Source organism: Eubalaena glacialis, chromosome 17 (genome assembly GCF_028564815.1).
Source record: "Eubalaena glacialis isolate mEubGla1 chromosome 17, mEubGla1.1.hap2.+ XY, whole genome shotgun sequence".
Taxonomy (NCBI): domain Eukaryota; kingdom Metazoa; phylum Chordata; class Mammalia; order Artiodactyla; family Balaenidae; genus Eubalaena; species Eubalaena glacialis.
In genome coordinates this window covers 14,400,529-14,418,378 of record NC_083732.1, presented here as the reverse complement: position 1 = coordinate 14,418,378, position 17,850 = coordinate 14,400,529, and the positions used below count along the sequence as shown (strand labels likewise).

General features: G+C 38.0%; 1 protein-coding gene across 1 annotated transcript in view; it reads right to left on the bottom strand.

Moving 5' to 3' along the window:
- C17H8orf34 (chromosome 17 C8orf34 homolog) overlaps positions 1-17,850 on the bottom strand; it is a 106,994-nt gene that overhangs the window by 20,662 nt on the left and 68,482 nt on the right. The window contains 2 exon segments of the mRNA XM_061171581.1: positions 3,839-3,867; positions 17,439-17,567. Of these exon segments, the coding sequence (XP_061027564.1) occupies positions 3,839-3,867; positions 17,439-17,567 (158 nt within the window).

The window sequence follows — 17,850 nt, the reverse complement described above, 5'->3', positions numbered from 1 at the left end:
TCTCTGGGCTTTCTATCCTGTTCCATTGATCTATATTTCTGTTTTTGTGCCAGTACCAAACTGTCTTGATTACTGTAGCTTTGTAATATAGTCTGAAGTTAGGGAGCCTGATTCCTCCAGCTCCATTTTTCGTTCTCAAGATTGCTTTGGCTATTCGGGGTCTTTTGTGTTTCCATACAAATTGTGAAATTTTTTGTTCTAGTTCTGTGAAAAATGCCATTGGTAGTTTGATAGGGATTGCATTGAATCTGTAGATTGCTTTGGGTAGTAGAGTCATTTTCACAATGTTGATTCTTCCAATCCAAGGACATGGTATATCTCTCCATCTATTTGTATCATCTTTAATTTCTTTCATCAGTGTCCTATAATTTTCTGCATACAGGTCTTTTGTCTCCTTAGGTAGGTTTATTCCTAGATATTTTATTCTTTTTGTTGCAATGGTAAACGGGAGTGTTTTCTTAATTTCACTTTCAGATTTTTCATCATTAGTATATAGGAATGCAAGAGATTTCAGTGCATTAATTTTGTATCCTGCTACTTTTCCAAATTCATTGATTAGCTCTAGTAGTTTTCTGGTAGCATCTTTAGGATTCTCTATGTATAGTATCATGTCATCTGCAAACAGTGACATCTTTACTTCTTCTTTTCCGATTTGGATTCCTTTTATTTCTTTTTCTTCTCTGATTGCTGTGGCTAACACTTCCAAAACTATGTTGAATAATAGTGGTGAGAGTGGGCAACCTTGTCTTGTTCCTGATCTTAGTGGAAATGGTTTCAGTTTTTCACCATTGAGGACAATGTTGGCTGTGGGTTTGTCATATATGGCCTTTATTATGTTGAGGAAAGTTCCCTCTATGCCTACTTTCTGCAGGGCTTTTATCATAAATGGGTGTTGAATTTTGTCGAAAGCTTTCTCTGCATCTATTGAGATGATCATATGGTTTTTCTCCTTCAATTTGTTAATATGATGTATCACGTTGATTGATTTGCGTATATCGAAGAATCCTTGCATTCCTGGAATAAACCCCACTTGATCATGGTGTATAATCCTTTTAATGTGCTGTCGGATTCTGTTTGCTAGTATTTTGTTGAGGATTTTTGCATCTATGTTCATCAGTGATATTGGCCTGTAGTTTTCTTTCTTTGTGACATCTTTGCCTGGTTTTGGTATCAGGGTGATGGTGGCCTCGTAGAATGAGTTGGGGAGTGTTCCTCCCTCTGCAATATTTTGGAAGAGTTTGAGAAGGATAGGTGTTAGCTCTTCTCTAAATGTTTGATAGAATTCGCCTGTGAAGCCATCTGGTCCTGGGCTTTTGTTTGTTGGAAGATTTTTAATCACAGTTTCAATTTCAGTGCTTGTGATTCTCTAAGAGTTTTTAAATCATTCTTTTTGACTACTGTTTTAGTACCAGCCTGAGATTCACATTTTCTTAGCGAGAAAAATGCAAGACTGTGAGCTTCATGGTCAGCAGAGGGCGCCATGGGGCAGGCTCTCCCTCTCCCCCAAGGGGCAGGCAAAGGATGGTGGTTTGGTTCTGGAAGCCTGTGTGTCCTCTGTATAACTTTGTACTCCTGAATATCAGATGTGAGAGTGGGAACAATTTTTTTGCACTGACATAATTTTTTTCAATAAAAGCTTATTTATGACAGTAGTTGGAATCTTCCTATTGAAAAATAATAAATATGTAATAAATTTCATCCATTTCCACGAAGTCTTCAAAAATGGGAACATTAGGTAAGTAGTGAAAATCTGCAGTTTATGCAACTTAGTTAAATGGAAAATCCCCTGAGCTAGTGCTTAGAAGAGAGGAGGTGAGGGGAGGCGAGGATGTATCCTAAGGATGATATTTAACCAAGTGTCAAGGCTTCCACATTTTTATCCAATGAAGGTGAAATCCATTTTCAGTTCAAAGAACAATTAGTATGTCCTTTAGCTCACCAAAAAAAAAGGCTGATGTAGAAACCAACCAGGCTGCAAGTCAGAGCCCAGGAAAAAAAGGGAAGGACAAGGGCCAAGCAGTCACACAAGCTAATTTATGGCTCAGGCAGGCAGGGCTTTGCAGAATATACTGGAAGGAGTGAAAAAATGAACCCAGAAATAGTGATAATTATGCCTTTGTACTTAGAATGAACACAAAAAATAAATACAAGACAGGGATTGTTAAATTTCTGCAAATTATAAGGAAAGTCACGGTATAAGGAGGAGACGAGCTGGGGCAAAGACAATGATGGACAGAGGAGGACCAGAAAAGCAGGACGAAGCTGGGAGACCTCACCTGCCACTTACTCTACTTGCTATGCTATACAGTCAAGATCTGGTTTTGCACACAGTACAGATTGAAATTTAAATAATTTAAAAATATTAGGATGGTTTATCAATTCATATTTAAAAGTACATTCATAAATTTCATTTATTTAGTGAATCAGAAATGTATTTTTTGGTACAAAACTCAAAAGGTATAGTCCTATTTGGAATAGAAGGATGTTAACTTTATTGCTTTTGTAAATTATAATTATTACCTTATAGTTTATTATTTTAAAATGTCATGATTTATATAATCCCATTTTTTGCACCATACTTTCTATCACTTTCTTTCTACCCATATATCTAGGCACCAAGCCAAATTTCAATATGTTTTCTCTTTAGAGAGACATCTGGACCAATGTTCACCAAATATTGATGGCTATTTCTAGGTGCTTCTCTTTTTTCCAATCTGATGTCATATTTTTTTTCAGCCACAACAGACTGAATGCAGAAGCAGATATGAAAATCTAAAATTTTCAATTAAACCAGACAGTAAAGAGATTTTCAAAAATGTAAACAATGCCACTTTCTCACAAATATCTTGTTTTGGAAAATAAAGTATTTTTCATAAAAATGTTATTTTTGTTAATGTAATGGTTTTATCAGTGCTATTTTTAAAATGAATAAACATGTAAAATTTTTATCAGTTTTAAATTCTAACATGGCAAATATTGATAAATGAAACCTATATAAATTAAAGCTTTTGGGGTCCTCTAGATAATTTTTAGGAGTATAAAGGGGTCCTAAGACCAAAAAAATGAGAACTTCTATTTCAGTGACTCCTAAATGTATAACTCTAAATCAAATCTCACTCATGAGCAAGATCTCATATAAATATGTTTCATAGACAACTCAAACTAAACAGTTCAAAGGAGAAATCCTGATGCTATCCCAACCTGCCAAATTTGCTATTTCCCCAGGTTTTCCAATTCTGTTAAATGGCACCACAATTCACCTACTTGCTCATCCCCCAAACCTAGGAATCATCACTGACTGATTTCTTCTACAACTGATCTATTAGCAAGTTCCACTGACATTACTGTTAAAATATATTCCTAATCATATCACTTCTCACCACCTTAACAACTATCACCCCAGTCCAAGGCACCATGATATTCCCTTGGCATCTTGGAATTAAAAAAAAAAAAATCTTACTGAGTAAGGTTTCTAAAGGGTAGCTACAGAAAAGTACAAGTGTCTTCAATAACACCATCATCATCATCATCATCATCATCTAGATACAGGCAGAATCCAAATAGTTTCTATTAGTTTTCATTTTTAATATAGTGATTCAGTGATTACAGTGATTCAGCTTTCTCTAACCAAATTCTAAAACTCTCAATTCAAAAGAACAGGTGATATATATTTCATGCAATAACTTTCTTAAAAGAAAGCATATAACTTTGAAAGTTTTAAAATGTTAGCACCAAACAAATTATATTTGAACACTTTATGTTTCAGAAACTCTTTCATTTAGACAATGGATTAAAATGTAAGTTCTATATTTTATTTTCATTAGATGGTTCAACGTACCTTATCGAGTTCATCTGAAATTGCAATACCTGGGATTCAAGAGAGAGAGAAATAAAAAAGTTTTAGAAGCAATCCTTAATAACCCAATCTTAAAAACAAAAACGGAAGTTCCAATTTGTAGAACTAGTGCATTTTCCACTCTATTTTTTCTTTTGAAGAGTGCTTCAAAATAATGTGGTACCAGCCTTTCTACCAATGAAAACAAATTAGAAATTTAAGTCAACTATAACAGCGTGAACTGCTGAAACAATGCAAATGATGCAACAAAAACAAAACAAATACCAAACAAAACAGGTACCTACAAGCCTACCAGCTTGTAGGCTATTAAATGCAGAGCATACTTGCAAAGACAACTGTAGAGATGTTGTCTTTATGTGATAATGACAATCAAGTGCAACTTAGCCTGTTACAATTTTGTTCTTTTTTAAGAACTGATTCGGATTCCTAGAGTGATAAAATATTAAGGCAGAAAGGTGGTTGTAGATCATGTATTTTAATTCCCCTATTCGCCAGATGAGGACACAGAATAGAGAACTGAAGGAATTTGTCCCACATTCCCTTAGATCAACAGCTTCTTGAGCCAATGGATAAAGATTCCTCCTCACAAGCTCCCCTTCTCCCATCTACACACTCCCCAATGCACATCAGTCCAATTTCTGTCTTTACCATTCTTCCAAAACTATTCTAAATTAGTCATGTAAAAAGTTTTAGTCCTTAATTTATTTCTCTGTGATGAGAGACTCTGTTAACCCCACTCTCCTTCTTGAAATGCTACCCTACCTTTTCTATTCTTCTTTGTCTCCTTCACAGGAATACTCTTCTCTGGGGGGAGGGAGTCCTTTCCTGAAATGCCAAGGGTACACTTCCCTTGGTAACCTAACCCATACCACTGACATTTTTATTCCTCTATATGGTGATGACCAGCAAATCTTTATCACCAGCACAGTCTTTCTTCCGAGCCAGTTGCTGAATCCCTGTGGGCATTTCAGTCATAACACGTCAGGCTAAAGACATCCTCCTCCCATTGTCTCACTTCCCCGTCTGCTTGAATGATGTTGTGCCTATGGCTGCACACAGGCACTGTGGCCAGGCATTAGAGCAGGTGCGGCCAGCCCTCAGGTTTAGGACACAGGACAGAGGGAAGCTGGTGTCAAACCCCAGTGTTTTTTGTTTTTTTTTTTTATGTTGCCATGAGAAACTAGAGGGCAGGTCTTCACAAAAGCCGTGAAGGCTCCCTTCGTGCCCAGTGTTAGGAGACAGGGATGTTGACAGCCCCTCTCTCACTGCAGCCTCTAGCACTTGCTCAGTCTCTCAGCCTTAGCACTTTGTTCACCGTCCTGTGTCAGAGCACTGCGCTCTATCTTCCCTTTCCTGAGAAAGTATGTGGGCTGAAGGTGGTTTCATTTTTTTGTTGCTTTTTAATTGTACATCTTTTTGTATGACAAAAACTATATTTTGTACTTAACCAGATATATTTTTCACCCCAGGTCGGGGGTTTTCTTTGTAAAAAATAAATAAATAAAATAAAGGTGTTTTTTAATGGCAAAAAGTTTGTTTTCTTGTCTCTGAGATGGTGTTGAAGAAGTTATTAGAAAGAAAATGTGTCCAAAAGAGTGTTCCCTCTACTTCACAATTCACATGGTTGAAAAAACCCTGTAGAGAAACCATTTCCTATTGACCGTAATGAATACAGTCAGAATGTGGGTTGGTGGGGTGAAGAGGGAAGGAATTTGAGCTGCATTGTCTTTTGTCCAATTCACCAAAGAACTGTAGTGGGATCCTCTGGTTGTCCAAGCTAGTTTTCTACATCTATAGTTAATCATTACTAAATTCCTTCAACTTTGGAGCGCATGAGACTTTTTTTGATTTTTGTTTTGTTTAATGAGCTCTTGAAATACAGGGAAATGAAGTTTGTGAGGGGATTTGGAAGGAAAGGGTTATGGGTCTCTTTCATAATTTGGTTTCATCATGGAGTTTCTTCCAGTATAAGCCTGGTTTATATGCAGGAAGACATAAGACAGGACTTAAGGATTTAGAGTTATGACCATCAAGTTATTTGAAGGCAGCTACCATTTTTTAACTCCGCAGCTTCCATTACAGTTCATATCCAAGCACATGATCATAACCCAGTAAATGTTTGCTGAATATTCAAACCAACCCTCATTCCTTAGGATATGCTTCAGCAGTTTCTGTTACTTCCTTGTAGAGTAATAACAACAGACTGATGGCACAATTCCACCTCTAATTGAAATGATTTTTATTATTCCTAAAGGAGTGACTAGTGATGAGAAACCCTGAGATGGCAGAGGTTAGCATACTTTCTGATTTCTGGTTCATTTAAACCTTTGCAGACAAATCTAGTCCTAGCCCTTATTTGGGGGTTGGCTTTTCTATGGACCTCCACATAGTAATTCCAAACCTCAGGCTCCTGGAGGTTCATAAAATCAATGTAAATTGAACAGAAAGTAGGACTGAGAAGATTCTTTTCCATTTCAATCTTTGTCTGCATCTATCTTTCATTCTCAGCAGCTCTTTTGCTCTCTCCTGGCTGTCTCTGTCTGTTTTTCTTTACCAAGGTGTCAGTCTCTAGCTCTGCTGTCATGGTGACTATCACCTTCCTGGGCCAAGAGACAAGGAAAATTCTAAAGTTTGAAGTCCAAGGAAACACAGAAAATAAGAACAGACTGAAGCCAACGTTCAGAAGACTCTAAAGCACAAGAAAGAATGAACTGGGTTGGAAGAGAAAATCTGAAAGTAGTCTCAAGAAAATGAACCTGAGTAAAGATACCCTCTCTGCTTAGGTATGGAATGTCTGTGGAGGATACTTTACCAGTTGCTACATCATCTCAGTCCACTAAACTGGTAAATTAATCACACACAAAGCAGAAAAAATACTATGCCCTACCTCATCTCAATAAAAGGCACCATTCTTCCCCTGTAGATAAAACTAGAAACACAGGTGTATTCAAGATGAATTTTTCAAAACAATATTCTATAAAATTCTTCTTTGGTAAAAGTTGTTGGTAATTAAGAATTTTTATGTGTCACTACACTAAAACAGAGTCCGGCCATGATTTTGGGGGTTCGGGGTGACCTAAGCTTAACAATTATTCAAGAACTTGCTGTATTATGAAGGTACCTGCTTCAACAATTCAGGGAGAGAAGGTTTCATGAAGGTAGCATTGCAGCTGGGCAGCATCACTACTGAGTGAGTGTGGTAAAGAACTCTGAGATATTCTAATGAGTCTGCAGTAGGGAGTACATGTGAGACAGACAGATCCCACAGCTTTCTGAGCAATGATAAACATTTCTAGAGGTCTAACATATCACACATTTATGAATATTTGGGTTTAAAAAATATATGAAATTATTCAGGGTCACCTGGAATAACTCAGATTTCAAGATAATGTAGGAATTTTAGACAGTACCAAATGGTTTATGTAAAGATATTATTCCAGTTTATAGAAGCCAAATATATATTTCAAATGCTTATATTTACAATGATACAATATTACAAAAATGTTCCTTTCCAATATGATTTCAAGATTAGAACTGAATATATTGTTTAAAAATAAATATTTAAAAGACTTACTCTATTTTAAAAGACAGAAAGGGAGAGTAGATATATAAAACCAAATTTTCTTTCTCATCCAAAATCATAAAAATTAGACATCTGGAATTAAATAACCTATTACTCAATTGTCTGAGATTTTTGAAACTCCCTTGATTATCTTTAACTTTCTGCATTAATGCCCTTGGCCCTGCAAAAAGAGTTTCCTCACTCAGTTTTTAGAAAGTTATCAGTTGGTCTTTAAATTTTTTTTAAACCTCAGACTTATGAATCCATTATTCATAAAGATGGCAGCAATACTTCACCTATCTAGAGTGTAGCCAAGAACTTGCAAGTAAGTAAGTCAAAAGGCCTTCATGACCTTGAATGGTCAAAATGCACGTCACACAGAACTTGCACCTCACTTGCGAGCCAGCTCCCTACCTCCTCTGTTCACTGTCCGTTTTAGCAAGTATCAGGAGCTGTTTTGCAGGGCCAAGAAATGTTACCAATGGAAAATTAAGATGAAGAAAAAGGCTGCTATGAAGACATATTACAGTATAAGAAGCGATGAGTCCCAGAATAAAGCTCAAACTAACTAAATGGGGAACTTGGTTTGGGGAAGAAATTATGCCTCTAATTGTTCTAAATGTCTGGTCTTACATATTTTTTCAGATACCTATTATTATATTTTCTTAACATTTATATATTTTGATGATTTTTACCTAAGAATTTATCTAAATAAATACTATATATTGTATAATTCTTTAGGCTCTCTATTCTCCATGTCAAATTGCCTAGGATATTATTCACTTTTTGTATTTCAATTTTAATCAAAGCTTAACCTGATTAAAAGCCATTGAAAGAATATTAAAGAAACGCTTCTTTACAGAAGCAGGAAGCTCTAATGAGAACCATTGATACTGAGTAGCCAGGCTATTTCTCCCACTGCCAAGCAGAACATTCACAGCTATTCCCTGAGATGAGATTAACAACTTTTAGGCACTTCATTAACTCTCAAAATCCATCATATTTTAAGGTATATTTTTAAATTTTATAGAAACTGAGGAGCAGTGGGGAACAGAATATGCGAGAGAAAATACAGTGGGTTGCTACAGTATGTTGTAAGGAAAGAAGGCCCAGGATTTGATTATGGGACTCTTGATGCATACTGGATCACATGGTCTTCCTAAAAGCCCAAGTGAGATCTTACAGGAGACACTGTCCTTTCAGAGTAGCCAAAGAGGCTTGGCTTAGGGCAGCAATGGTGTCCCAGATAGAAGTGGGCTTCCTGGAAATGAACAGGGGGAAATGAGTTCCTTCAGAAACTAAGCTTCTCTTCTAGATAAAGAGGCAAGGGCTCCCATAGGCATATCAGAGGTTGGTTCCTGATTCTGCTGTACTGCAAACCTATCTGGATACTTTCATTTGTGTCCTTCAACTTATGGGCCTTTCCATTTATTCCAACCCTCAAAGAGGTCTCAGTGGTATCAGGAATTTCTTCCAAAACAGTTCTCACATTCCAAGCTGTGCTAGATCAAGTAAATAGGAGTCACCTGCTCCACCAAGATTTCCATTTTCCCAGGCATCAGGTTAGCCCTAGAGTTAGAATCAGGTTGTAGCTAAGAGAAATGAAAGTAGCAAATTTTCACGATTCTTTACAGCTTAGTCAATGTAATTCATTTCATGAGAGTAGATCGGAAAATTCATATGGTATAAACTGGAAGTAGCTATTTTCCAAAGTCTGATTCCCTATTGGAAAAAATCCCAATGATATCAGAATGTAAAGACAGATTTCCCCGATTCTTCCTTTTGCCAAAAGCCTATTTTATTTCATTTGGTCAAACTGATACATATTTATCACAGAACAAAATAGAAAATATAATAAAGGGAAAAGGAAAACAAGTCTCCACTCATAAATAATGATAACAGTTTCTTGTGAATTCTTCCAAATAATTTTTTGAGCGTATATAGGCATACGTACAAATACTGTATGCCTCTATATGCATATATAAAACAAAATTAAAGGCAAACATACTATTTTGTTATCTGCTTTTTGTATAAAACTATATTTTTATATTAGTAAATATTTTCTACAGTATCATTTTTAATGACTATAAAGTATACCATTGTGTGAATGTACCATGATTTTTTTATCCATTTTTCTTTCTCTAATAAAAGACACTTAATTTCCAGCTTTTCCTATTATGAATCCCATTGCAGGAAACAATGGAAGCACAGCTTGGAGATGGCTGCACACACAATGAATGTGTTTCCCATCTTTTTTTTTTTACCAAGTTATCTGCCACTTCGGACAGCTAGATTTTCTGAAATATTTTCTCTCCTTGATTTTTTGAAAGCATTCTACCTTGGGTTTCACCCTACCTGTCCGAAAATTCCTTTTCAGTGTCAACTAGATCACTTTTCTACCTGTATCTCAAATGTTGATGGTATGTGTTTGGGGGAGGGCTCTTTTTCCCTACATACTAAAGATTCCTGTATCTATATCCCTAATCAAATTTCTTCTCCAAATAGGCAATTTACACACACACACACACACACACACACACACACTTGATTGCTGGGGAACAGAGGAGGGCTATCCACACCATTTGGATGTACCAAAGGTGTTCGAAACAACATTCCTCCTCCACCCTCAAACCCTCTTGAATTCCTAGCTGAGGCAGAGGCAGCACCCAGTCACCTTGATTATAAACAAAACCAAAAAATAAAACAATCTAAGCACATCATTCTCTCTTTATCCTCACACCTCTTTCATATCAGTGAGTCTTAACCATATAATCTTCTACACTTTTTAACCAGCGGTCCCCAATCTTTTTGCACCAGGGACTGGTTTCATGGAAGAATTTGTCCACGGATGCGGGGGGAGGGCGGGGATGGTTCAGGCGGTAATGCGAGCGATGCGGGGGGGAGCGGCAGATGGAGCTTCGCTCGCTTGCCCGCCGCTCACCTCCTGCCGTGCAGCCTGGCTGCCAACAGGCCGCGGACCAGCACCAATGCCTGTCGTACACCATTCCCTCTTTTCTATCCCACAGCTACCGTTCTATTTCAGGCTCTCTTCATCTGGTTTTTGCCCTGAGACATGAACCATATCAATTCCATCTTCCACGTGGCACCAGAGTGATCGTGCAAAAACACAGGATCATCTGCACCCCCTGACTCCCCTGCCACCTAGACTTCCACCTTCGTTGACTTTATGACTCACTTCATCCTTAATGCATCAACAATACAAAATTTTCTTCTTTCTCTGAAATTTTTCTGTGAATTTTCTTCCTTCTTTTTACACACATGCTTTTCTGTCAGGAACCTCCCACTTCATGACACATCTTCACTCTCCTTTTACCTTAGCTTTACCTTTTTATCCTTATAGGCTCTACTCAGATATATTCTTCACCACGTTGGCCCTAAACCTCCTTGTTGAAGGCTCCCACAAGTGTCCTTACAAGGCTTTGAAATTCTGCTTTTCACGACTATCTCTCCTACTAAAAGGTAAACTTGAGGTCTGCATGCAATGAACAAACAATCACCACATCATCTGCTTCCATTTTCTCTCACAGGCTATTATTCTCTAACTCCTCAGGCTGTTTGTCAGAAAAGACTTTTGCGGGATGTTCAGGATTGCTGAACTAAAAAAGTCATCTGTTATTTTTTTCTTGGCTGAGTCCAGATGGCTATTATCAGTCACAGAGCATAAACATCTGTCCTCTGTTCTCCCAACAGCTGGGCTTTTTTCCTTGGAAAAGCTCCAGCCGGTGTTTCACATGAACGACAATCTGTAGACCAATGTCTAAATGGACTAAAGATACTCATCCTATCATTGCCCTCCTTCACAGAAAACTGCCAAAAGCAGCAAAAGCCTTAGGCTCAGAAAAGCCTTGGGCTCCTACTTGCTTACCTAGCTGTTTAATTTAATAGACAGGCCACAGTTAAAGCCAAAGATCTCAGCAAACAAATCAAATATATAAAAACCAAAACCTATGTAATATGACATCAAAGGCCCACACTTAGAGAAGCAGGAGGTAGATCTGCAGTGAAGAAAGAGTAAGGGAGGGGTCACAGAGAAGATGGACCAGGAAGAAATGGAAGCAGAGGTGGCACTCGCCCAGCGAATTGTGACTGAATTATGCGCTGATCACTGCGCTACATGCTGGAGAGTCCAGGTGCCCCTGGACTCCCCGCAGCTCAGAGTTCAGAGAGCTGTGAAAGCAGATCACAGCATTTAAGTGCGTACAGAGAAAAGTATGGAAGCACAAAAGGAGGGGTACCAGATCCACTCCACAGAAAGATAGCAGCACTAAATCAAGTGGCATTTGAGCTGAGGCTAAAGAGAGGAGCAGAAATTAGCTTGGGGCAAGTGGGGGTGTGATTTCAGGGTACAGACACAGCGTACGCAAATACATGAAATGGGGAAACATCAGTGAGTGTGAAAAACTTCCCTGTTACTGGTGCACAAGTGGCCTGATGATGAGTCATGAGAGGTGCTACTGGACACATGACGAAGGGTCAGAGCATGCAGCACCTTCTATGAGGTTTTAAGGAGCCCTTGAATGTCTGCAACAAGTGGTGTCAGGTCTTCACTCTAGATCCATCCCACTGATTGCAGTGAGGGCTGTTTGGAGATACAGAGAAACAAGAGTGTGGACAGGAATGGTTATTCATGCTTCAAACTATTTCCGTATTTCTCCTGGGCTCACAAGCTAGACGACATTCCCCAGCCTCCCTTGCAGTCAGTTGTAGAATGTGGGTGATGTAATGTGAGCACTTCCACCTCTAGGCATTAGAAACCACCCCCATAATCCTCTATTGTCTCCTTCTGCTTTCAGGACCCTTGGATCAGGTGCTAAAGATAGTAGAATAACAGGATAGAACTGTCTGCAACCCTGGAACACTATATGGAGTGACTAAATACTTATACTGTATTAAGCCACAGAGATTTTGGCCATAAGACTCCCCTAACTTAAGGTCATGGTAATCCCTCCAGCCACAAGCTCAATATAAGCAGGGACTGCACCTGTTTTTTCTGTCATGGGGCAGGAATGAAATGAAACAAAATGGAACATGTTAAATGGATAAACCAATGGTCTGGTCAGTGGTGCTGAGCATGAATTAGAGGGTGCTAATGTGGCAGAGAAGAAAATCATACCCAAGATAGAGGGAAAATATCAAGACTTGGAAATTAATTATTAACCGTTAGGGAGAAAGACAAGTCTAGAAGGGCTCCAGCCTGGCTGAACCAGTAACTGATGATGCCAACAGCTGAGACAAAGCATGAAGAAGAAAGGTCACAGTAAAGAAGGAGGTATGATCTACTTAGATATATTGAATTTAGCATGGCAGTGGGATATCCACCATCTTGTATAAAAGCATACACAGTCTGGATGGGAAATACACTTATCTGAGTTAGTTGTGTAGGGGTGATAATTAAATCTATGACGGAGGATAAGGCTGGACACAGAGAGCATTTGAAAGAGCAGAGGCAGAGAATGAACTGTGGGAACAGCATTCATAGCGGCAGGAAAGAAAGAGAAGTGTCAGAATGAAACCTACAAGATATGATGTGGAGAGCATCCAAAGACGATCAAATGAGGGCCAAGTCCCAGAAACTCAAAGATCGGAGAGTTTGAAGGCAGACAAAGTAATCAACGGTGTTAAAACTACCAGAGCAATTTTGTAAGATGAGGAAGAGTGTTCATTCCGTTTGACAACCTGGATTCAACTGGTGACCACAGTGAGAAAGGTCTGAGTGGAATGACGGGTGCAATTATGTAACTACACAGCGGGGTGAGAGGAAGGTGAGCAGGTGGAGACCATGCGTGTTAACTATTCTTTTTGAAAATTTGGATGAAAGAGGAAGAAGGAATTCTGTTGTACCTCTGTCTGAAGAAACTCAACCTCAAGAGAAGGGCTTTTGTGTGTGTTTGTTTTAACATTGGGTAGAGCTCTGGTGTTCAACATGGGAGCCACGCATATGGCTAATGAACATTTGAAACATGGCTCGTCCATGCTGAGGTGTGCTGTGGAATAAAATTCACACCAGAGTTTTGAAGCCTCAGGATGAAAGGAAAAGCACATAAAATACCTCAATAATAATTTTTATATGGAATACAAATTAAACTGATAATAATTTAGATATACTGGGTTAATATTTTATTAAAATTAATTTTACAGGTTTCTTTTTCCTTTTTTGAAATGTGCCTATTTGAACATATAAAATTACACATGTGGCTCATATTACATTTCTGTTGGGCAGCACTCAGCTGAAGCATGTTATAGGCTGTTAGGGATAAACAGTAATAACACTAATAATATCTGTGGCAGGCAGAATTCTAGGACGGCTCCCAAGATACATACCTGTGCAGTCCTTTCCCTTTGAGTCTGCATGGTGGGACCACTGAAGATGAAAGGGTATCACTCTCTTGATTTGGTTACTAAACAGCTGACTAAGTAAATCAGAAGGGAGATTATCCTGGTGGCCCTGACCTAATCAGATGAGCCCTTTAAAAGAAGGCAAAGCTTCAGAGAGATGCTCCCCAGTGGCTTCAAAGAAGAAATAGTGCATTGTTGTTTTGAGAGGAGGAGGCCACAAGGCAAGGACCTGAGAATGGTCTAAGAACAACCCGTGGCCAAGAGCCAGTGAGAAAACAGGGATCGTAGTGCTGCAAGAGCAAGCACTGAATTTGACCAACAACATGAATGAGCTTAGAAGACCTCAAGCCCAGGTGAGATCACAGCCCCAACTGGTACCTTAATTTCAGCCTGCCCAGACCCTGAGCAGAGGACCCAGCTAACCCGCACTCACACTCCTGAGGCACAGAAATCGTAAAATAATAAATCTGTACTCTTTAAAGCTGCTAAGTTTGTGGTAATTTGTTATACAATAATAGAAACTGAATATTATATCTAACATTTAATTAGCAATTATTTCATACCAGGTAACATATCAAGCACTTTAGATAGAGCATCTCATGTGATAGTCACAAAACCTTTAGAAATAGTACCATGATTATTGCAATTTTACAGTAAAGGTGACAGAAACACAGAGAGGTTAAGAAAGATTCCCAAGGTCACAAAACTAATAACTGGCATTATTCCAAGCCACTGGAGTTATTCTAACACGTATACCTTGAGGACAGAATCACAGCATGAGGAATGTCACAGTTCATGACTGACTTTAAGATAAAGCATTACATCGAGAGGTTTGCAAAAAGCCAGAAAGACAGCATGGTACAGTCTGCATAAGCTGACAGCTGTAGAGATGAGATAATTCTACCATTTTGAAGGATATAAACGATTTTTTGCTGTCAATCTCAACTAAATAACAAATACTTTAAAAGTATGTAACATCTTTTAGAAAGTAAAACTAAGATAAAGCAAAGACCAACCTTGCCAGAGAGAATTCTATCAGAGACTGTATGAAAATTAGGAGATCACTAAAAACTTTCAACCTTTCCTGTGACACAGGAGAAAAAGGTCCACAATAACAAGACAATGAATATTCCTTTTGACTATAACTGGAGAAAAGAGTCCATTCCCTAAGTCTTCCTAGTAAATAAAACAATGGTTAATAAAGTTACCATTAGATTAGAGAAAGAGTTACCAAGCCACAGCCATTATAAGAGTCAAACAAGATCAAACAAGAATGAACGACATCCTCCTTCAGGAAGATGGAAGAACAGTTTGAGATTAAATAGCTCAATTCTGGGCAGCGAGATCAGTACATAAGCATAGTAAATGATAAGGCTGAATTTCTACTCATTTACAATCACCATCTCAGGTGAACTGATAACTGAGTAGTTAGATACATGCTGGGCCTAAGACAAGACGTTAATATTAAATCTCAGCGAAAATCACAGAAACTCAAGTCATCCAAGAAAGTAGCATCTTGTTCCAAAAGAGACTCAAAAAACTTATACAGAGAAATGAGCGACCCCTCCCTGCGTGACCAACTGCTCCCTTATGCCACATAAACACCACCACTGCTGCCACAAAAACCAGAGCCCCCTTAAAACGATCAATGAAGCCAAAAACAACTCTCCATCATATACATCATATACATAGACGCTGAATGTTACACCGTATTCTGGCCAAGCTACGGACTCACCCAACAACTTCTCTGGCCCTGACTCTGTCCCAAGAGTAATGTCCCAAACCTGCATCCCTTCTACTCTCCTGATCAACCGCTACCCCAGCCATTTTATTTCTCCAGACTTCCCTGCCTGCGTTAAATGAGCCCCTGTCATAGCTCCCACTCGCTTCTGCTCAGACGACTCAGTTGCGAGCCCCCATCTAAGGCTATTCCCAGGTTTTCCTGGGACAGACCGCAGCGTGAACCTTGACGCGTCTGCTACAGATCTGGGCAAGTGCATCAAACTCCTTTATTTAAAAGTTTTAGTTAGTGGTCAAATGCTTTCTTACAAGTTAACAATGATATAACAAGTGTTTAAAAGGTAGTTGTCATGTTTTAAAGGACAAAAATTGACTAATACTATAAGTGAAGATGTGTAATAATTGGGCATTTTCTTCAATCTTTTTTTAAACTCACATTTATAGATAAACTGAGAGTCTATAAAGAGCCACAGACTCTGACCAAAGGGGTAAGACATACATACATATACACACATAAAGCCTTTGACATATTAATAGGTAAGGTTCTTTTCATGAACGTAATAATTAGCTGAAAACTCACTTTATCATTATTTGCTCCAATAGTAAATCTAGACAAAAGCAGGATTTTCTTGAATCCCAACCAAAGAGTTTCTACTAATGGCAAAACTACAAGACCCTATCAGAAGTCAAGTTAACTTCTGAGACAGGTTCACTGCACAAAAGTCTAATAAAAAAGGCTCTAGTGAATTATAAATTAAGAAGTATGAAAAAACTAAATCTCTCTCTATATATAAAATTATACTACAATAAAATATAGTATATAAATATATAATTACAGTATAATACAATATATAAACACACACACATGCACATATATACATATATATATAAACTTCTCCCAAAATATACCAAGGGAAATTTCTAGCTTTAAAAAAATATCATGAAACTAGTAACACTATGCTATTTTAAAAAACATACTGATCCTCAAATATAATCTACTAGAATTTGCTAGTGTTCTATTTTCCATTTAAGAATCTTTAATATTCCATAATACCAGAAGAAAATTTTAGTGAGGCTATAGCATTAATATGCATCTAGAGGTGCCTAATTTTTAAAATTGAGAGCTACTTTAGAACGAGAGAAAGACAGAAATACCTTGAACTCACTACTAAAACCATAAAGTACATATGTATTTCTACATACATAGAATGCATTTATCAAATCAAAATATTTGTTTGTCTACTCTCACAACAATAACATTTAAAAGTTTTTACTTGAAACATATCATTTCAAACCTTCTCACCTATCAGAAGAGGGACACAGAATCATGTCTTCCTGATCTGGAGATGAGAGAACCAAGGCTCGTACAGGTTTAATGATTTACGTAATGTTATTCACCTCATAGGTGGCAGAGCAAAACTTCTGACCCAGGCCCTAGGATTACAGATCATTGCTTTTACAAAAAGGTATGTTGCTAGGTTCTGAGCGGATTCTAAGAAGAATCTGGTCCAGTCACTATCCTTAAGAAGTTTACAGACATCAGAAGGTCATGGAAGAAACAGGTACATGCATTAACTGGGATGACACAGAACAACAGGGTTCAAAAGAGAAGAATGAGTAAGGTACCATTAGGTGTACAGCTCACCTGGGTAACGAACAAAGACCTTGTAGAGAGACTGGAATCAAACAGCCATTGTGGGGAGGGGGTCTATAGCCCCTCTTACTCTATATAAACTAGTCTTCCCATGAATCCCTGTAACATGCAAGATCAGTCCTCGTTTCCCATCTCACGCTCTTAGAACTCCTCAACCTCTCATGGAATTATAATGCGGATGTTGGAAATATGTTACTGGTAATAGTAATGAATGCTTCTACTTTAATATTGGTTAGGAATTCCAATTATAATGAAGTAAATGAACTTACTTCGAGAGAGATTCTCAAGGGCTTTTCCCAGTTTCTTGCTCTCTTGAAGGATGTGGTTCAATTCATCAAAATCACGGCTTTCTGGTTTAGTCCTCCAATTCCACTTAGGATGATCTACTGACCTTGGCACTATGTTTAAAAAAAATGATTACTTCATAAGCATGCTACATAATGATAAAAACTTACTATTCATCATTATGTGAAAGACTGTATCAAGATCAGTGTACAGAATAAAAATGTTTGGAAATGGTTTTCTTGTGAGCAAACAGAGGGGAAGTTATGAAGCTGGGTTTTAAGAAATGTTTTAACTGAACAAGTAAGGAAGTGTGACAGTGTTTATAGAACAAAGAAAATTCAGGTGCTGATTTAAAACTAATAATTTGTATAAATCAGGGAAAAACACAAGCAAAGT